General features: G+C 39.4%; 1 protein-coding gene across 6 annotated transcripts in view; it reads left to right on the forward strand.

The window, feature by feature from the left end:
- The window catches only part of LOC309652093 (uncharacterized protein), a gene marked incomplete at its 5' end in the record, with an annotated part of 64,568 nt that extends 50,695 nt beyond the window's left edge, over positions 1 to 13,873 (forward strand). For 3 of the 6 annotated variants that reach the window (XR_014258563.1, XR_014258565.1, XM_082445621.1), the window contains one exon: positions 3,260 to 3,343. Coding sequence is in view for 2 of the 6 variants with exons in the window: in XM_082445620.1 (XP_082301746.1) it covers positions 3,260 to 3,356 (97 nt within the window). Of the gene's footprint in view, positions 1 to 3,259; positions 5,807 to 8,039 lie in introns of those variants that run through there. The other 3 variants (XM_082445622.1, XM_082445620.1, XM_082445623.1) reach the window with 3 other exon arrangements.
- Positions 13,874 to 22,740: the final 8,867 nt, after the last annotated feature.

Below are 22,740 nucleotides of genomic sequence, written 5' to 3' on the forward strand. Positions count from 1 at the left end.
AGAGGAGCACGATAAGGGAACACAGGAGAACTCCTCTGCCACATGGCTCGCCGTCTCAGGCCTTATGGTAATTGGGTTAGTTTCCGGGTTGTCTCTGGCCAATCACTCTGATTCAGGGTCCTTCCTGGTGGCACGCACACTGCTCAGCCAAGATGGATTCCAGCAAGAAGGATTCTGGGAGGTTGGTAGGACATATGGACTGGAGTCTCCTCTCTCCTTTTGACCTTTCCCGAATTCTTCCAGTTGGTGGCAGCTTGTTAGTTCCGCATTCCTTACCAGGACCTCCTGTTGTAAGATAACTCATGGAAGTGGTAACTGTGGTGCCTGGCCAGGGCAGGCAGTTTCAGTCAGTGGTTCCCCTAACAATCCTTTTCTCCAAAGACAAAGGGATGCCAACAAGAATCTTAACAAGCAGATCTTGCTAAATTTCCCTCACTTTACTACAATTATCTACTGTTAAATTAATTAAAAAGAGAGGCCATTATATTGAGGTGGCTCTAATGCCATGGCATCCTACATAAGCAAACCAAAATCTAAGCCAGTAAATGCCTCAAGGTTACAAAATCAAAATGCTAAGAACAACCAATCACAAATAGCCAACCAGGTTTTAAGCTATAGCAGATGAAATCATTTCCTTTTTTTGATTCTTTCTATAAATCTTTTCCCTAGCTCCTGTTGGTGGAGTTCCCCTAACCACTTCAGGTTCAGCGTTGCCAGATTTGAATGGATAAATGCTCAGAAAACTCTTAAAATGTTTAATATACCTCAGTTTATCTTTTAACACCTCATACTCCCTAACCTATCATATTCCTCCATGACTGTCCACTCTTCATTAAACCTAGCATAAAATACTCAGGTCTAACTGTGTATTTAGGTCTTTATTTCCTTATGAAAGCTCCTGTGTCGTGTAAAACTTATATTAAATAAATTGGTATGCTTTACTTCTGTTTATTTGTCTTTGTCAGTTCAATTTTCAGACCCAGCCAGGGATCCTAAGAAGGTCACAGAAAACTTTTTTCTGCCCTACATAACTTTATTTTCTTCAATATATAATTTCTATATATTTATTTGTGACAAGAGTCTTTCTTTTTCTAACCCTACTTTGAACATTCAAGCATAGGAAATATTCATGTGGAAAATTAGGTATATTTTGTAAAAATCCTCAAGAATAAATAAAATTGTTAAGTACTAATTAATAGGAAAATAATATTTATTGTATTTATTTATATGCTAGGCACTGCACCATATATTTTACATATATTTTCTAATGTGAAAGATGGTTTACTTGCAAAGGAGTTATATCATGTACAATAAAAATTTTAAATTTTAAACAAATAAATTTTAAAACTAGATATGCAAAAAACATTCCATCTGCAAATTAACTACAGAAATCTGCATTACTGCATACTAGTAGAAAAAACTTTGTGGTTTTACTGCATACCAGGAGAAAAACAATGCCATCAAAGACATTAATTAATGTATTATCAAAGACATTAATTTAAAATAATTCTATTGAGTTGGAAAATGGTGAGTTAAAAAATAAAGGAGCTTATTTACAAATGGTCAAAAGGCACAGGAGATGGTCAACATCACTCATCATCAGGGGAATGCAAATCAAAACTACAGTGAGATATCACCTCACACTCAGTAGGATGCTGCTATCAAAAACGAGCAAAAAATAACAAGTGTTGGTGAGGTTTTGGAGAAATTGGAACCCTTATACACTGTTGGCAGGATTGTAAAATGGTGCATCTGCTATGGAAAACTGTACAGAGTTTCCCCAAAAAATTAAAAATAAAACTACCATATGATCCAGCAATCCTACTTTTAGGTATATATCTAAAAGAATTAAAAGCAGAGTCTCAAAGAAATATTTGCACACCCATCCATCGCAGCACTTTTCATAAGAGCTAAGAGGTGGAAGCAACCCAAATGTCCATCAACAGATAAATGGATAAACAAAATACATCCATGGTATATACATAAAATGGCTTATCATTCTGTCTTAAAAAGGAAGGAAATCCTGTCACATGCTGCAACGTGGATGACCCTTGAGGACATTACCTAAGAGAAATAAGCCACTCACACAAAGACAAGTACTGTATGATTCCACTTATGTGAGGTACCTAAAGTAGTCAAATTCATAGAGACAGAAAGTAGAAAGGTGATAACCAGGGACTGGGGAGAAAGGGAAAAGGGGAGTTGTTTGATGGGCATAGTGTTTCGGATTTGCAGGATGAAAAAAATAACAATGTGAATACATTTAACACTATTGAGCTGTGTACTGAAAAATGCTTCAGATGGTAAATTTTATGTTAAATATTTTTACTATAATAATAATAATTAATTAAACAGTTTACATTTCTAAATCAATGTTTTTATAATCTGTTTTATTAAACAGAATGAAATATAGAATAATCTCTAAAATCTTATTTTTGCTCTTCCATGTAAAGTATATGCCAGTAAATCAACTATACTTCAATTAAGAAAAAAAAAAGGATATGCCATTATGTCAATCTTTAAACAATTATCCTAGCTAAGATAAAAAAGCATTGCATATTTAAATTGATGAATATATATCCTCCTAAAAACATGGAAACAAAATAATGTTGTCCTTTTAGGAAGCAAACTAGTTGAAAGTGATAAAGTTCTGGTCATCTGATAGGAAGATAGTTGTGATTTTCAATTTGGATATTGTATAAAGTCTATGTAATAAAGGTGAAGATTAATTCAAATCCAAATAGTTTCTAATGTGTATCAGAAAGATCACGGACTACCCATCATAATCTTCTCACCACTTCTCAAATAAGTGGTGTTCATGTAAGAAAGTGACACTTAAGGAACGGAGAACATAATGTATTAGTCTCCATCATTCTGTAGACAATTAAATGAACATAAAAGGACTCCCAGTAATGTGATAGATCAAATGTTAATATCCATAACCTTTAGAGAGCTCCTAAAGTCAAGAAAATATAAATATCCCAGTCGACAAACAGGTATGGTACATAAACATACTTTGCAAAAGGAGTAGTAGCAAATAGCCAATAGACATGAAATAAAAAGTCAGCCTCAAGAGCAATAAAAAAATAAAAGAATTTTTATGCAAATATGGTCTTAGCTTTGTCATGTTGACAGAAATTTGTTGTAAAGTTCATACTTTTTTTTTAAAGATTTTTTTTGATGTGGACCATTTTTAAAGTCTTTATTGAATTTGTTACAATATTGCTTCTGTTTTATGTCTTGGTTTTTTGGCTTCAAGGCATGTGGGATCCCAGCTCCCCGACCAAGGATCAAACCTGCACCCCTGCATTGGAAGGCAAAGTCTTAACAACTGGACCACCAGGGAAGTCCTGTAAAATTCATACTTTTAAGTATATTTTGGTGAAAATATTCTGAAGGACATTAAAATTATTGGATATCCTTCAACCTAGTTGTCCTAGTTGGGGGGATTTATTTTAATGAAATAAATAGAGACGTGCACAAAAATTTTGTATGCCTCTGTTTATTAAAGTATTATGCCTTGTGCAGCATAAAATTGGAATGAAGCTAAGTGACCAACCAAAGGGGAATGGTTAAATAAATTCTGATACACATATGCAATGAAATACTATACAGCTTTAAAAGAATATTTAATGGCTTAAGAAATTATCAAGGTGTTTAGATTTAGAAACTAGATAAACTGTATTATATTTTATGCTACTTTACTACCTATTTTATTTTATTTTTTAATTAATTTATTTTTATTTATTTATTTATGGCTGCATTGGGTCTTCATTGCTGCACGCAGGCTTCTCATTGCGGTGGCTTCTCTTGTTGCAGAGCACGGGCTCTAGGCACACAGGCTTCAGTAGTTGTGGTGCATGAGCTTAGTTGCTTGTGGCATGTGGGATCTTCCTGGACCAGGGCTCGAACCCATGTCCCTTGCATTGGCAGGCGGATTCTTAACCACTGTGCCACCAGGGAAGTCCCTAAAATACTACCTATTTTAAAACAAAAATATATGCATCGAAAACCCCAAGAATATTAAATGTCAACAAGTGTCTAAAAAAGTAGATACCACTAGGTGGTAGAAGGGATGGTTTTTAAAATTATGTGTAATACACTTTTCTCATATAAATATATATTACTTATTACTTTTATCATTTTTTAAATGTACATGATGGGGGAAGAACAAATTAGGAATTTGGGAGTAACACATACACACTTCTATATATAAAGTAGATAAACAACAAGGACCAACTGTATAGCACAGGGAACTGTACTCAATATTTTGTAATAACCTATTGGGAAAAAGAAATATATATATCTGAATCACTTTGCTGTACACCTAAAACTAACACAACATGGTAATTCAACTATACTTCAATAAAAAATAAATTTAAAAAAACTTAAAAATAAAATGTATGTGATAATGTTCCTTTACAAAATCAGAAAAACTGAGTTATTTTTAGATGCACATTTGCCCTATGAAGTCTTCCCTACCAAAGCCTTTCTACACCTTAAAAAACAGAATATGTTGAGACATAATTCACATACCATAAAATTCACCCACTTAAAGTGTATGTTATATTGATTATTGAAAGTGTGGTATTGAAATTTCCAACTATTATTGTCAAATTGTCTATTTCTCAATTCAATTCTGTCAGTTTTTGTTTCATGTATTTGGGGGCTCTGTTGCTAGGTGCATATGTGTTTGTAATTGTTTCTCTACACCTTCATACCCTAAGAGAGAGCTGTTATTCCATCCTCTGTGATTCTACAGCACATTGTTCATTGGTGTGTTATATCACTTTTCACAATTCACTGTCATTTTTATAATTTTTGTACTTGTCTCTCTCCCTACTGTGTCTCCACTATCTGCATGGTAGAATTTAGTAAAGTACAAGAGAGATAATAAGTAGTCAATGAATGTTAAATGAATAAATGAATGAACTAATCCCCTTGTTTTGTATTTAGCCTCAAAGATATTCTTGTTGTGCTTAGCATTTTGAGTTAAAGGTAGTGATACTCAGCATTCTCAAATGCAACTCCAAAAAGTGCAACTGACACTGGAAAATGTCAAATTGAATTTGGCTAAAATTCCCCCCCTCAAATTTCTTTATACATTTCAGTATATGTTATATGCAATTCAATTGTGTGGGAAAAATTTAGTATAACTGTAAATGTTGAGTTCTATTCTTTTGTAACTTCTACTTGTATATATTTACATAAATTATTTCATTTCTCTTGTTTTTCAGAGTTTAAATTCCCCCACCACTAATGCCCCCAGTGAAATGTCAGAAGTTAGAAACTGGAATAGAAAAAAAAACCTATAAGAGTAATAAATGTTTGCCCCATTTATTTCTATTCTATTTGCTGTCTATCATTAGCCAGTCTTGTAACCTAGAATTGCAACATAGCAGGAAATAACAAATGATTTACTTTCTAGGAAAACACTCATTGTGCAATTTTGAAAACTGTGAACATGAACTTTGATAAAAGTTCAAAGAGTTTACTGTAAAAATTGTATTATTTTCTTTAAAAGTTAAGTAATCCTCTCCTTCTACGATTGTACACTCATATACCTAAATATTTGAAAACCTGCTAGGCTACCTAATATGTAGCAAAAAAGAGTAGTTATGAGAAAACGTTTTTTTAAAAATCTAACTGTATAATTAGTAATTGTTAGAAATATTAGCCTTTAAATGAAAGTCTCCTCGGAACCCTTCTGTTTGAAACCTATCTATGATGCCGAGCAAGGCCCTGTGGGGCTCCTGGGCACAGAGGCATTTTTGTCCCCCATCTCTTGTAGGCAAGACTCCAACCTCCATGACCTTCCCTGAGTTCCAAAGGGCAGATTCGAACAGTTGCTAATCAAGGGAGGAGCAGCCACGAAACCACCTGAGGCAAGATTAAAGGGACCAGAGAAGCTCATCAAGATTAAGAGACTACCTGAGACCCTGCACACACCCTAATCTTGTCAGCAACCCTACCGTTTTGAAACTCTTGCAGAAGAAAGAAGAATGCAAGACTGTTACTGCTTTGATCCTTATAGCATACCCCTTATAGCCCTGACTATAAGACCTCTCCCTATTCTTCAGGGAGCGGGGCACAGTTCTTGAGGCACTAGCCTACTGTGTCCCCCCTTTGCCTAGCAAAGAAATAAAGCCCCTCTTTCCTTCTCCTCCATAACTCTGTCTCTGTATTTCTGTTTGGCATTGGGACACAGAGAGCCAAGATTTTAGCAACATGTACAAAACATAATTTGTACAAGATTATAACCTGTATTTTTTCTTGCAGAAAATTCAGCAACTAAGTTCAAAGAAATCATTCCAACAAAGCAAGATGTTTGTGAAACCGAGCAGGACCCTGTGGAGCCCTCCCTGGTACAAATCCTTTCCATGTCCCCCATTTCTTGTTTGTAAGAAATAGGCTTCATTCAGCCTCCTTGACCTTCCCTGAGTTCCAAGGGCAGATTCAAACAGTTGCTAATCAGGGAAGGAAGGGGGATGCAGAAACAAAGGAGGAGAAATCAAGAAACAATAGTGCAGCCTTAGGGTACAGTCCTGGTCCTCCTAAGGAGTATGCATAACAATATCTTTGAGTTCTTCTGCAGGAACTAAGGCCCCCATACAGGTGGAGGATGGCAATTGCAGGATGAGGGTAAGACTCCTGGAGCACCACCCTGTTACCTCACCACCAACCAATGAGATGAAAGTCACACACCCTGAAGCCCTCACTGCAAATTTTGACTATAAAAACTTCTCCCCGAAAACCATCAGGGAGTTCGGATTTTTTGAGCACAGTTCACACATTCTCCTTGCTTGGCCCTGCAATAAACCTTTCTCTGCTCGAAACTCTGTCGTTTCAGTTTGTTTGGCCTCACTGTACCTCAGGCACACAAACTTATGTTCGGTAACATTTGAATTGTGTTCTATTAAAGCACATGATTTAAAAATCAATTAATGTAGGACTTCCCTGGCAGTCCAGTGGTTAAGACTCTGCGCTTCCACTACAGGGGGTGCAGGTTCAATCCCTGGTCGGGAAACTAAGATTCCACATGTTGCGTGGTGTGGCCAAAAATAGATAAATAAAATAAAAATCAATTAATGTAATCCACCACATCAAACAGGCTACAGAAGAAAAATCACATGATCATATTAGTAGATGATAAGCAAAAACCTCTCATAAAATGGTTTTTAAAAATATGGGTAAAATTACCCCAAGAGAGTATTAACTACTAGGGCTGTAGTGATAATCACAAAATTAAGGATGTGTCCCTGAGGTTAAGTAGCAACAACATTAGGCAGGCATTTAAAACTATGCATGTAAAGATTTTTTTTAGTTACATAAGCAAACCCTTATCAATCTTGGGGGAAAGCAAGGAATAACATTATGTGTGTGTGTGTGTGTCTGTGTGTGTGTGTGTCTGTGTGTGTGTTAGGGAACTGTTGACCGCCTGCCTTGGCCAGGCATGATGACAACTGCTTGACGGAGTTGTCTCACAACAGGAGGTCCCGATAAAGAATGTGGTGCTGCTGCCGAAAACTAACCAAAAACTACCCAGAGAATTCAGGAGCGACCAAAAGGAGGAGGGAGATGATATGTCCTGCCAACCTCCCAGAACCCTTCGTGCTGGAATCCATCTTGGCTGAGAGATGCACGTGCCACCAGGAAGGACCCTGAGTCAGACCAAATATGGGCCAAGCAAGATGACTGGCCAGAGACAATCCGGAAATTAACTCCATTACCATAAAACCTGAGAATGCAAGCCACGTAGCAGAGCAGTTCTCCTGGGCTCCCTTACCCTGAACTGCTCTGCGCCATGTATGTATATATGGTCTTTTACTATGTAAGTTTTACCTACACAAAAATCTTTTATGTGAAAGTATAGCTAGAAGGAAATATACAAAATGTTTAGAGTTATCTTTGAATATTTAGTTATTTTTCTTTTCTTTTCAACTTACTTTTTCTGTTTTCCAAATTACATATATGAATGAAATCGATAATTTAAACGTACAATTTTAAAAGTTGTTTTTTTTTGTTTTTTTTTTTTAAAGGAAGAAATAGGAGGGACTTCCCTGGTGGCACAGTGGTTAAGAATCTGCCTGCCAGTGCAGGGGACATGGGTTTGAGCCCTGGTCCGGGAAGATCCCACATGCTGTGGAGCAACTAAGCCCCGTGAGCCACAACTACTGAAGCCTGCGCGCCTAGAGCCCGTGTTCCACAACAAGAGAAGCCACCACAAGGAGAAGCCTGCGCACCGCAACGAAGAGTAACCCCCGCTCGCAGCAACTAGAGAAAGCCCGCGTGCTGCAACGAAGACCCAACGCAGCCAAAAATAAATAAAATAAAATAAAATAATTTTAAAAAATAATATATTAAAAAAAAAAGACTCCACGCTCCCAATGCAGGGGGCCCAGGTTTGATCCCTGGTCAGAGAACTAGATCCTGCATGCCGCAACTAAGAGCCTGCGTGCCCCAACTGAAAAAAAAAAAAGATCCCACATGCTGCAACTAAAGATCCTGCATGCTGCAACGAAGATCCTGCATGCAGCAACTAAGACCTGGAGCAGCCAAAGAAATTAAATAACTTTTTTTTTTTTAAAAAAAGGAAGCAATAGGAGCTTGCTTTAAATATTGCTGGGACATATATTTGGTTACTCAAGGATCAACTAATTACCAACCAAACAATAAATTATGTTCATGTTAAAAAAGATATAACCTAGAATTGGAATGACTGTATTCCTAAAAGTACCTGCTAAGAACAGTATAACAGAGTTCTTTCCCTAAAGAATTTAACCTTTAAATCAAGGTAATTTGTTATCATACTCTGCCAGGAAAATCTGACTAAGAAAGGATAGCTAAGTGTATGTAAATTAATACCTAATTTCTTACTGAAATATAATGCTTAATCTCCAGGTACATAAAATCTTCTATGCTACTATCACCTCTCTAGATGGGAATGATTACCTATTTGTTCCTTTCTTATCATGCCTACTTACTACTTTAAAAACCCGAGAGACTGATATTGGTCTCTAGATTGTATGACTGAAATAATTGGGCAGAGGAGTCACCACTGTTTGTTTTCCTTATACTCTAACCTCAGATTTAGGATGAATGTCAGAGGCCACTGATTCTAACCCACTGAAGTAGTCAATAATCTAGCTTCTGCTTCAATATTTCCAGTGTCCATACCTCAATTCAAGGCAACTTATCCTGTTGTTGTAGTTTTGTCCCATTATTGTGGTTTAATTATTAGAATATCTCTGTACAGTGCAGAAATTGGTTTTCCTGTAAATTTCATCCACTTGGGTTAGTGCGGCCCTCTAGTACTAGACAGAATAATAAATTCCTCCCTCTTCCATAGGATTATTTCAAAACAATTATGCTCCTCTGAGATTTCTGCTCTATAGGCTAAACATCCGCAATTTCTTCAATATTGCTTCACATGACATGATTTAAATCTCCTCACAAATCTAGTTGATTTTCCCTGGTTTCAATCTAGTTCATCAGTTCATATATGGTGGCCAATACTAAAGGAAAACTTTCCCTTATAATGGATATTTATTTCCCTTATGAAACTGAGTTCCCCTGTCAAGTCTATGATTAACCTCTCTATCCAAAGCTCTATTCCCTTTCTTGTCCCGCACCTGTTCCTCTCAAGATTGAGGAGTATCAAAGAAAAGGGGAGATTGAAACCGAGCAGGACCTTACGGAGCCCTCCCAGGTACAAAATCCTTTCTGTATCCCCCCTTTCTTTCTGTTTTGTTTTTTTGTTTTTTTTTTTTTTTTGGCTGCACTGTGTGGCTTGTGGGATTTTAGTTCCCCAATAGGGGATTGAACCCGGGCCAGGGAATTCCCCCACCTTTCTTGTTTGCAGGGAAAAAGCTTCAGCCTCTTAGACCTTCCCTGAGTTCCAAAGGGCAGATTCAGTTACTAACTAGGGAAGTGATGGAGTGAAGAAAAGCAGTCAAGAAACAACAGTACAGCAAAAGAGCAAGTCCTGGTTCCTCCTCAAGGGCTATACTTAACAATCTGGTAAAAAGCTCTGAGTTCTTCTACAGGAACTAAGGCCCCCGCCCAGGTGGAAAATGGTAACTTCAGGCTGAGCACAAGCATGTGGACCCCAGACTGGTTGGAGCCAGAAGGCTGATGATTGAGATTCCTGGAACACCACCCTGTTACCTCACCACCAACCAATCAGAAGAAAGTCACACTCTCTGCAGCCCTCCCCCCAGATTTGCCTTTAAAAACTCTTCCCTGGGAGTTTGCATCTTTAGAGCATGAGCTGCCTGTACTCTTGTTTGGCCCTTGCAATAAACATTTCTCTGCTCCAAACTCCAACCTTTTTGTTTGTTTGGCCTCACTGTGCATTGGGCACATGAACCTGGGTTTGACAACACTTATACTGGATATTTCTATTGATGTCAGTAGGAACAGGGTTCTTAATTGGATGTGACAAATTCTGGTTGCCTCAAGCATAGAAGGAATTTATTGAACATCAGTTGGGTAGTTCAAGGACTAGCCAGGGACTCTAAAGAACTAGGCTCAAGAAAAAGGGCAGGAATCAACGTTGGACAAAAAATGTCGCCTGCCATTTCAGTAAACAAAGGATGTTGCAGCCATAAAGCCATCAGCAGCCGCAGCAGCCCCCCAGTGGCACACCCTGAGGGGAATTCAGGATGGAGAAAAACAGGATACTAGCCCTAGATAGTTGAGATGTATATCAAAGGAATAATTTCAACGAGCCCAGACTCTTGCGTCTTCCCATATATAGAAAATCATCAACTTGAGATGTCTGTTTTTTGTGATTAGCAGTAATCTTTTTTTTAAAGTATAGATGTATGTCCAAAATGCTTAAACCTCAGATATTGTCTTTTTGTTTTTTTTTTTTTTTTTTGCTGTGCCGCACAGCTTGCGGGATCTTAGTTCCCTGACCAAGGTTTGAACCCACACCCTCAGCAGTGAAAGTGCAGAATCCTAACCACTGGAATGCCAGGGAATTCCCAGCAGTAATCTTTTGATGTCCAACTACATGTGTGTTTTTCAGCAAAAACTCCTATATATCCTGGCTCCTCCCTTATCTCTTTTGAACAGTCCCTCAGAACTATATGAGAGGCTGCCTTCCCTGAATAAAACATAATTCTCAACATTTAGGTTGTGCGTTTTTTTTCAGTCAACACGAGAGGCTAGAAAATCAGAATTGCAACTAAAATCACACCTCAAAATTAATCTGATGAGACCACCATTGCCATACACTGATACTGAAATTTGCACCACTGCCGTTGCTGCCCCTAGAAACTGGCTATTGTGGCCATAATGAATTCTACACTCTCTTTGTTGTACTAATGCCAGATTCCATGTAGGCCAAGTCTACGTCATTTTTTTGCTCTAGTTGCTTGAGAATTTTCTTCGGCTGTAATGGGAGACAGGATCTGCCTCCCAATAAGAATCTAAAGGTAGGATTTCCCCCAAAATAGGAAGGAGCTTCATTTGCTGGACAGGTGACTTATGTTTTAAAAGCCTCATTTTAGCTTCTGTGTGGAGATTAGACACAATAAACCAGGTCAGAGTAAGAAGATAAGTTAGGAAGCTATTTCAATAATCCAGGCAAGAAATGATGATGGCTTGAATCAAGATGGTAGTAGTAGAGGTGGTGAGAAGTGGTGATGAAATTCTGGATATATTTTGAAGGTAGAGCTCACAGGATTTGCAGATGGACTGGATATAGGGTGTGATAGAAGGAAAATAGTCAAAAATGACTTCAAAACTTTTGTGCTGAGCAAATAGAAGAATGGAGATGCCATTTATTGAAATGGGGCAGAACATGGGAGGAGCAGGTTTTGTAAGGTAATGTTACCAAACGTAAGTTTGTGTTCCGGCCAAACAAACCAAAACATCAGAGTTCGGAGCAGAGAAAGGCTTATCCCAGGGTCAAGCAAGGAGAATGGGTGGCTTATGCTCAAAAACCACGAACTCCCAGGTGGTTTTCAGGGAAAAGTTTTTATAGGCAAAATTTAGGGTGAGGGCTGCAGGATGTGTGAGTTTCTTCTGATTGGTTGATGAAGCAGTAACAAGGTAGTGTTCCAGGAATCTTGTGCTCAGCCCCAAGTTACCATCCTCCACCTGGGTGGGGGCCTTAGTTCCTGCAGAAGAAGGCAAAGCTATTGTTATGGATATCCCTTGAGGAGGAACCAGGACGCTCCTTTAACTGCTGCACTATTGTTTCTTTATTGTTCCTCCTTTGTTCCTGCATTCCTTTACTTCCCTGATGAGCAACTGTTTGAATCTGCCCTTTGATATTCAAGAAGGTCTAGGAGGCTGAAGCCTTTTTCCTGCAATAAACAGGGACAAAGAAAAGCTTTTGTGCCCAGGAGGGCCCCACAGGGTCCTGCTTGGTTTCAGTAAGATAAGAATTTGGTCTTGGGGGAGGGGGTGGGAGAGAGACGGACTGGGAGTTTGGGATTAGCAGATGAAAACTATTATATATAGAATGGATAAACAACAAGGTCCTACTCTATAGCACAGGGAACTATATTAAATATCCTGAAATAAACCATAATGGAAAAGAATATGAACAAGAATGTAGGGCTTCCCTGGTGGTACAGTGGTTAAGAATCCACCTGCCAATTCAGGGGACATAGGTTCGAGCCCTAGTCTAGGAAGGTCCCACATGCTACGGAGCAACTAAGCCCGTGTGCCACAACTACTGAGCCCACGTGCCACAACTACTGAAGCCCATGCACCTAGAGCCCGTGCTCTGCAACAAGAGAAGCCACCGAAATGAGAAGCCCGCGCATCGCAATGAAGAGTAGGCCCCACTCTCCGCAACTAGAGAAAGCCCGTGAGCAGCAATGAAGACCCAATGCAGCCATAAATAAATAAATAAATAAATAAATAAATAAATAAATAAATAAAAGTGACAGCCATAAAAAAAAGAATGAAATATTAAAAAGAAAAAGAAAAAGAATGTATATATATGTATAACTGAGTCACTTTGCTGTACAGCAGTACAACATTGAGTCATTGCTGTACAGCAGTACAAATACAACATTGTAAATCAACTATACTTCAATAAAAAATTTTTAAAAAAAGAATTTGGTCTTGAAAAATTAAATTTCTGATGACCATTTTATATTTGAGTAGAGATGTCAAGCAGATAGTCAGTTATACAAACTTTCAGTGGAGAGGTCTGAGCTAGAGATTCAAATTTGGAAGACATTAGTGGTATAGCTACTTTTGAAAACCATGAAACTGGATGAAATCACTGAGGCAGTGTATGTAAATAGAGAAATTGTCTAAGGACTGGGCTCTGGCTCCACCATTCAAAGCAGTTGTTCTCAGAGTATGGTCCCTAGACCAGCAACATCAGCAACACATGGGAACTTGTTAGAAATGCACATTTTCCTACCCTATTCCTGACCTACTGAATCAGAAACTCTGGGGGTGAAGCCCAGCAAGCTATATTTTAATAAGTCTTCCAAGTGACTCTGATATATGCTAAAGTTTGAACACCAGTGGTTTACAGGTCAGGGAGATGAGGAGGGACCAGAAAAGAAAACTGAAATGGAGCAGTCAGTAAGGTAGGAGGAAACCCAGGAAAGCGTGGTGTCCTAGCAGTCAAGTGAAGAAAGCGTTTCAAGTAGTAAAAAGCAATCAAATGCATCAAATACTGCTGGTATATCAAATAAATTAACCAGTTCCAATCTTTTTGGAGGATAAACTATACTTCATACTGCTGACCTCCACTGGATTCTTCTAATAAATCTTCCTTTTTGTTTAACCTAGCTGAAATAGGCTTCTATTATTTCCAACCAAAAGATCCTTGACTAAAAATACCCAATTGTCCTACAATTGATTTGGAGAAACAACATTCAGAACTGTACATTTATCCTTATGTAGGAGGGGACCTAGTTTGAACCTAAGCCTATTTGACTGAAAGCAGAGAAAAAGTTACACAAGGCCAGACTTATTAAATGACATTCTTATTTTTTAAAATTAATTAATTAATTAATTTTTTTAACATCTTTATTGGAGTATAATTGCTTTACAATGGTGTGTTAGTTTCTGCTTTTTAAATGACATTCTTATTTGTCAGATGACAGAAGCAATTTTTATGCAAAGTAATTTTATGAGAGGTCTCTCTCACGTTGTCACCTGGCCCAATTTCTACTAGACTCAATTCTGAAACATAGAGAGAGCGGGGAGGGCAAATTTAAAAACAAAAACAAAACAAAACACCACCAGCACTGCCAACAACAACAAAAAAAACTGGAAAAAAAATGTTCCAGTAAAAGTCTTTAATACATTGGGGTTCTAGAAGTATCACTTTGGTATCCCTCTAATAGATGTGACCCAGAAGAAGAGACAGAAGTTCTACACTTTAGCATTTGGTTTTTAACTTCTTAAGGTTTCCAAATTCCTCATTTGTAGCAGGAGATGATGGAGACTGAGACATCAAGAAAAGGACTCCAGAGGAAGAGAAAAAGAAAGAAATAGGAGATTATGTATGGCACCTAACTGGATTGTTTGTGGTTACATTATGAAAGACCCCCCCCCCAGGAAATATTAAGGGAAACATTCTTCAGGGAGATGGATATATTTCAAGAATATACAGAAAGAGAAACCATTGACATTTGAGTTATTGCTATTAATGTAAGTCTTATTAATACCCACAGGCTGAGGTGAGGCCTAAGAAAGCTTGTGTAATACACAGGAAGTTTTTCATTCGTTAAGATTTTACCTTTATTATACATTTATTTCTTCTCGTATTCAAGACTCATTTTTCCAATTGCACTCTTAATTCCATTCTTTCTGTCTCCTCTAGCATAGGAAATGTGTCCATTGATTATTTCCTATTCTTTTTCCTTTATTTTTAATGCCTCTCTTTTCCCTACCTCCCTTCCCATAACCTAAAACATGTTGAACTAAATCTTTTCCATTAACAAGAAGCACTCTATTTCACCTTGTGGAAGTAGCTGTTAAAATCATGAGTTTGAGTGTAGCTCCAGTATTTACTAGCTATGTGTCCTTGGGCAAATTTTGTAATGCCTCTGTGCCTTCATTTCCTTACCTGTAAAAAAAAATATTAGTTCTTACTTTATGGAATTGTTAACGCAAGTTCATGTGCCCGATACACAGCGAGGACAAACAAATTGAAACGTCAGAATTTAGAGCAGAGAAAGGTTTATTGCAAGGCCCTGCAAGGAGAAGCGGTGGCTCATGCCCTAAAAAGCCCCGAGCTCCCCGAAGGGGTTTCAGCAAAGCACTTTTAAAAGCCAGGTGAGGGAGGGTGGGGTTGCCAGGTATGTGATCAGCTTGTGCACAGTTCTCTGATTGGCTGATGGTGAGGCAGCAAGGTGGTGTCACAGGGGTTAACATTATCAGTCCTTAGGCTCCGGGAGGCCTGGGGCTATGTGCTCATGGTCATCAAGTAGTTAACATCTTCCATTTGTTGCGGGGGGTGGGGGGGGGGGGGGGTGGGGGGGGTGGGGGGGGGGTTTACATCTGCAAAACAACTCAGGAAATGTGCATCAAATACTATTATCGGGCTTCCCTGGTGGCGCAGTGGTTGAGAATCCGCCTGCGGATGCGGGGGACATGGGTTCGAGCCCTGGTCTGGGAGGATCCCACATGCCGCGGAGCGACTGGGCCCGTGAGCCACGGCTACTGAGCCTGCGCGTCTGGAGCTTGTGCTCCGCAACAAGAGAACCCACGATGGTGAGGGGCCCGCGCACCGCGATGAAGGGTGGCCCCCGCTTGCCGCAACTGGAGAAAGTCCTCGCACGGAAACGAAGACCCAACACAGCCATAAATAAATAACTAAATAAACTTTAAAAAAAAAAAATACTATTATCTAGGTACTTCAGAGAGGAGCTAAAGCAGAGGATATGGGGGAAGGCCTGTCCTGGGAAGGTCCTCATGGAGTCCTGCTCGGTTACAGGGTTATCATGAAGATTAAATGAGTGACTAATAAAGCTCTTAGAACAGTGCCTGGCAGATAGTAAATGCTATATTTGCTAAATAAAAATTAATTAATTAATTGATCAATCCTCAACTTATAGTCTGTTAGAACTCTGCTGAAGGTTAAAAAATAAAACTCTTTTAAAATTTATTTATTTATTTATTTTTGGCTGTGTTGGGTCTTCGTTTCTGTGTGAGGGCTTTCTCTAGTTGCGGCAAGCGGGGGCCACTCTTCATCGTGGTGCGCGGGCCTCTCACTGTCGCGGCCTCTCCTGTTGCGGAGCACAGGCTCCAGACGCGCAGGCTCAGTAGTTGTGGTGCACGGGCTTAGTTGCTCCGCGGCATGTGGGATCTTCCCAGACCAGGGCTCAAACCCGTGTCCCCTGCATTGGCAGGCAGATTCTCAACCACGGTGCCACCAGGGAAGCCCCCCAAAAAAACTCTTAATTGCTAAATTGAATGAATTCAGTTCTTAGCTAATTTGACCTTCCAGCAACACTTGACCCAGTGGACTGTTAAGTTCCTCTTGGAATTCTCCCTTTATTTCCTGGATACCACTTTCCTGGTTTTTCCCATAACTCTGATATTTTCTGTTCAATTTCCTTTGTAATTTCCTTGGGGTTCTGTCTTTGATCCTCTTCCCTTATCACTCTATAACTCGATAAATCTGATAGGAAAAAATTGTTCCAAATCTTTCACATAATATAAAAGTCCTCCATAATCTAATCTCTGCTGATCTCTTCAGATTCACCTTTCAGTACCCCACCACACGGAATGGCTTGCACTTTCCAAAGTGTGCTGGTAGTGATGCTTCCTCTGCCAGGAAATACCCTTCCCACCGCTAAAATTATTCCCTAATTTTTCAAGTCTTAAATGATTTTTTCCTGATACACAAGGTGGATTTTCTCCTTTGTCTCATATATATATTTTGTAGCTACCAGTATCCCCAGAGCCTAACACAGTAAGGAGTTCAGTATTTGTTGTATGGACTGAATTATAGCACCTAAATTAATATTTTGCATGTATTTATTGTTTTCAGGCAACTGTATATGCCTTGAGAAAAAGGCTGACCTATTAATCTTTAGGACCCTGGTGCTAAGCAATGACTTAAATACAACAAATAATTAAATAATTTACATTTTTAAATCTCTTCTGACATTTATGTTGTGGTTTCTGTAACAACTTGAACAAGTTTTCAGCTCTCGAAAATTATTAATTTGATTTTTATTTCCCCTGAAGAACCAGTGACACAGGGTTCCTCTAACATTTAAAAGTAGTGTATACTGAGCAGTATTAGGCAATAAGAGCAACAATTACATTTTTCTTAAAGAATGTCATGGATGCACCTTTAGGGAAGTCATGAAAAAGTATGTGGCACTGTATGCCTGTGGATGAGTCTAAACTGCTAGATTTGTGGTAGCTCTTCAAATTTGAGAGAAACAGGGAACCAGTCCATCACGTCAAAAACTTAAGGTTTTATTCGTGAGGAATGCCAACCTCAAAGAGGAGAAATGGGGTTCTTCTAAGAGCTATGAAAAGCAAGGATCAAGCCATCACAGAAAAAAAAAAAAAGTGTCTGACTGAGCGGTCGATGCACAGGAGAAGAGACAGTTTTTAGAAAGCGCGGGAAAGAAATGGGCAGGTCTTCTTTTTTTTTTTCTGGTGAGCCAGGTTCCTGATTGGACACCTGGGAGGGTAGATTCCAAGCTCTACCCCCTGGGCCTCAGCAACAGCGAAGCAAAGGACTGTGATTGGCTGACGAGTTTCGCCTGCCTCAGGAAACCGTGAGGGGGCGCCACAGTAGATCACAGTGCGGTGCCGTCTCGCTGAGGAGATGGCTTCGGTTTCCGAACTAATATTTCATGGAAAGGTGCTTACAGACACCAAAAATAGAGGAGGGATGGACTTTCTAGACATGTCCCTAGGTATGTAGAGCCCAGATCCCAGCCCCCGCTAGTCGGGGCTGACTGGAGAAGGGCAGGCTGGAAGCGGCGCTGTGAGGCACACCCCCTGGGTGAGGAGGCTTCCCCTCTGTGCGAGCACCCGCCCCCATGTAGATAAAGCACCGGTCCAGCCTGCTGGCCCCTGCCTCTCCTCTCTGTTCCCATTTTCCGCGTCAGGTCAGCCCTGACCTCTTAGGTGGGAAACTGGCCAAAGCTGACAGAAATCGTGGAGTAGAGATTGCGGGAAGGGGTCAGGTGTGGGAAATAAAAAGCCGCTGTGTCCGTATATTTTACCCTCTTACGGAATGATAGCAAGTTACCCGCCCTTTCACAGTCCCTCGCTCTTTGCTGGGTGTCACAAAGGACTGGATTCCAGGGGTTGGAGGAGCAAGGCTAAGGCTAATTTGTGAGGAGTGGCGGTTGAGCAGCCAGACTGGGCAAAGGCATGGTTTATTTGGTTGCCTGCTTGTTGACTGGTGCCGATTCAGCATAGACCACCTTTCCCGTCTGCTGGTGCCCTCTAGTGTTTCACCTCAGACCTCTACTCGCTCTCATCCACTTAAAAATGGGCAGCGGGAGGGAGGGAGAGAGGACGGACTGCTTAAATGAGGCAGGGTTGGTGGTGGGTGGGGGTGGGGCAGCACCCAGCAGAGGAGGAGAAAACCTTAGCCATGGCAGGGTGCAGAAGTGGGGGCGGGGGTGGGGTGGGGTGGGGTGCGGGGGTGGGTGTGGGGGTGGGGGTGTGGGGGTGGGGTGCGGGGGTGGGGGGGTGGGGCAACACTGAGCAGAGGAGGAGAAAACCTTAGCCATGGGGGGGGCAGGATGGGGGGGGTGGCGGGGGGGAGGAGCAGCACAGCATCAGTGACTTTAGAAATGAGAGGGGGAGGAGCAGGGCAGTGAGGGCCGACTTGATATGGAGGGGAGGAGCAAGGGAGGGCCGAACTTGAAAATGGGAAGAGCAGTAGGAAGAGGTTTCACCTTAGAGATGAGGGTGGGAGAGCAGAGCAGGGACAGCGGAACTTAGAAATGGAAGGGCACGGAGCAGGGAGGGCTGATCTTATAAATGAGGAAAGAGATGAAGGACAGACTTCAGAAATGAGGAGCAAGGACAGGGGCTCAGACCTAAAATATGAGACAGGGAGCAGCAGTAAGGGCAATCATTAGAAGTGGGGAGAAAAAAAAGTGGGGAGAGCAAGGAGCAGGGAGAGTGGACTTTAGGAAAGAGAGTGGAAGAGGAAACGGGGAGGGCAGACCTCAGAAATGAGCAGAGCATTGCAGCCAGGAAAACCTCAGAAGTGGTAGGGAGCAGGCAGAATGAACCATAGAAATAAGGAGGGTGAGAGAGCAAAGCAGGGAGGGTGGACTTTTGAAATGAAAGTGGATTGCCTTTTTATTGTTGAGTTCTTTATATGTTGTGGATACTAGAACCTTCTCAGATACATGATTTACAAGTATTTTCTCCTATTTTGTGGTTGTTTTTTCACTTTCTTGAGTGTCCTTTGAAGCACAAAAGTTTTTAATTTTGATGAAGTACAATTTATTTTTTTCTTCTGTTTTTCATGCTTTGGTATCATATCTAAGAAATCATGAAGATTTACTCCTGTGTTTCCATCTAAGAGTTTTCTAGTTTGCACTTTTATATTCACATCTTTGATTCATTTTGAGTTAAATTTTTGCAGATAGAATGAGGTAGAATCGAACTTATTTTAAATTCTTTTGCATGTGAATATCCAGTTCATTTGTTAAAAAGACTATTCTTTCTCCTATTAAATGGTCTTCTTGGTGGGATTGCTTTCTTAACCATTTTTGGGTAGTTCATTGCTAGGGTATAGAAATAGAATTTATTTTTGTGTATGGATCTTGTATTCTGCAACCTTGCTGAACTTGTTTATTAGCTCTAATATGTGTGTGTGTATGTGTGTATCCTTAGGATTTTCTCTATACGTGATCATGGCATCTGAGAATAGGGATAGTTTTACTTCTTTATTTCAGATCTGGTTGCCTTTTATTTCTTTTTCTTGACTAATTGTCCTGGCTACAATTTCCAATGAAATGTTAAATAGATGTGGTGAGAGCAAATGTCCTTAACTTGTTTCTGATCTTAGGGGAAACTTGTTTCTGATCTCAGAGGCAAAGCTTTCAGTCTTTTACCATTAATCATCATTTTAGCTGTGGGTTTTTCATAGATGCCTTTTATGAGGTTGAGGAAGTTTCCTACCCTCCCCCTTTGCTTCTGAGGGGGAATGGCCATGAATAGTACCTAAGAAATTTTCTTGTTTTTCTTTTTTTCTGCTTTCACATGTTTCTAACAATCTATTTCATGATCGGTATCAACAGGCTTTACTCTTCTAAGACATAGACCTTGTGGATTCCACCCCCAGCTCCAACATGAGTTCCTAAACATTTTGTGGCATTAAAATGACTTTTTAAAAATAGTATTTGGTCACTGGGGAGGGCTGGGACTATGGTCAGGCAAGTGAGGCACTTGCCAAGGGTGCAGAATTTAAAGAGGCACCAAAATTTCAGTGATCAAGATAAATAATATTTTTAAAATTAATGTTTATTGGAGTATAGTTGATTTACAATGTTGTGTTAGTTTCTGTTGAACAGCAAAGTGAATCAGTTATACATATACATATATTCACTCTTTTTTAGATTCTATTCCCATATAGGTCATTACAGTATACTGAGTAGAGTTCCCTGTGCTATACAGTAGGTTCTTATTAGTTATCTAACTCGTATATAGTAGTGTGTATAAGTCAATCCCAATCTCCCAATTTACCCTACCCCCCAAGATAAATAATATTTTAGTAAAATATTTTTAAAAACCAAGGTACAACCCTCTGGCAGGTCACCTATTTTGGTAAACAGTTTTTTTCTTTTGTAAATAAAGGAATTGGAGTGAGGCAAGTAAGGCAAAGTTGTTCAAGTACAGGGTCTGATCTGGTCTTTTTTTGTTGTTGATATTTTGTTCATCAGGGATTGTTCTTGCATTGATTTTCATTTTTGAAAATATTGTGTTAAATATTACTTTTACCTTGCATACTGAGTTTTTTGGAGCCTCCTTAAATTTTATGCCTGAGGTAAGTGCTTCACTTGCCTTATTCTAGGCCCGGCCCTGTCACAGGGACTCTGAGTGGGGGGAAAGTCCCAGAACTGAGGGCAATTTATAGCACTTAGGTAAACCCAAATGGTTTCTGCACTTTCCTTTGTGTTGATTTCATTGATTGGTGTTTAACAGATGCTTATAGAGGTAAAAATATAAGCTGATAAATAGCCAAAGCAATGAGTTTCTCTCAAAATTCAGAGAATTAAGGGTCACAGTTGCAGAGCAGCCTGGTCCCCCAGATTTAGTGGTTGTTTGACCTTGTGCAAGTTTCTTTATCTCTTGGAGCCTGAGTTTCCTCAGTTGAGTAGTATCTGCATCATAGAGTTGTTGAGGATTAAATGAGATACTACAGGTAATGTGCACAAACATGTGGAAAAAGTTGAGTAAATGTTTGCTATATGTCCTTCAGAAAGTGGACCTACAGCCTAGCCTCACTTTTGGGTAGCTGGAGTAGTTACCTACTCTCTCTCTCTGGATTTGGATATCAAACTTTAGAGATGTAGCCGACTTGAGAGAGGTTGAAAATCATTTGGTTGTGGGATGGGGTTTAAACAGTAGATAATGTCAAGCTTTGGGAGACTGAGGGAGGTGTTTGTCTGGTTTAACTTGGACAATAGCAGATTCAACAGATTTAGGAGGCACTGTCATTTCAGTAGATGATTAGAGCTAGGAGGATACTGGAGAATGTAATTTGGAAAAGATAGGCTCAAATCATGGTTGGAAGGCCGAGGAAAGATGTTGAATTGAATATGGTAAGTTAGTTGGAGGCTGCATATGATAGTAAAATTTCATAATTTTAGGGTTGTAAAAAAATCTTAAGAGGTCACTGGTTCATGCTCTTAAACATTGGTTCTCCATAACCATATTTATACCATTTCAAACAAATGAGTCCAGGTTTTGATCTTTTCAGTGGGAACAGGCAAAACTTTTGATTAGTCATTTAAGGCTCTTCCAGTTTGAAGCCAAGAAAAATACATCATAAAGAGCAAATACATGTTGTTTCTATAAGTTGGTGAGAAATCTATACTTTTCCGATAAATTTCCATTAAAGTTTTCATTAAAGTGAAAAGATTACTTTTAAAAATATATATATCTTTGTCTTTGGATAACTACACATATGCATTAGAAAAGCAATTTTATATTATTTGTATATTACATATATAATTTGATATTATTTATACACTTATATAAAATATTATATTATTTACATTGAATGCAAGGATATTGCTTCCATTGTAATAAAATAGGAAAAGGCTCTACAAATTTATTTTCATTTTTGTCCCTAACAAACATTCCCAAAAGGTATTATAGTGGTTTTTTTTTAGAAATAAAAGGCAAAAATAATACCAGAATTGGAACTGGCAACAGCAGGAACTTAATGAGAACTGCACCTCCCTGTTCACCACTTCTATCTACAGGAGACTAAGGCAAAAAGTACAGTAGTTAGTGTGTGGATGATTATTTTCAAGGTTAAGATATACCAGTGACATTCTTTTCATCTTTTTTTTTTTTTTTAAAGATGGAGCCAATGTTCTGACTCAATAGCTGGAAACAGCAATTTCTTTTTTTTTTTAATTTAATTTAATTTATTTTTGGCTGCATTGGGTCTTTGTTGCTGCGTGCGGGCTTTCTCTATTTGCGGCGAGCAGGGGCTACTCTTTGTTGCAGTGCACGGGCTTCTCATTGCGGTGGTTTCTCTTTGCAGAGCTCGGGCTCTAGGTGCACGGGCTTCAGCTGTTGTGG

Source organism: Balaenoptera physalus, assembly GCF_965194825.1.
Source record: "Balaenoptera physalus genome assembly, chromosome: X".
Classification (NCBI taxonomy): domain Eukaryota; kingdom Metazoa; phylum Chordata; class Mammalia; order Artiodactyla; family Balaenopteridae; genus Balaenoptera; species Balaenoptera physalus.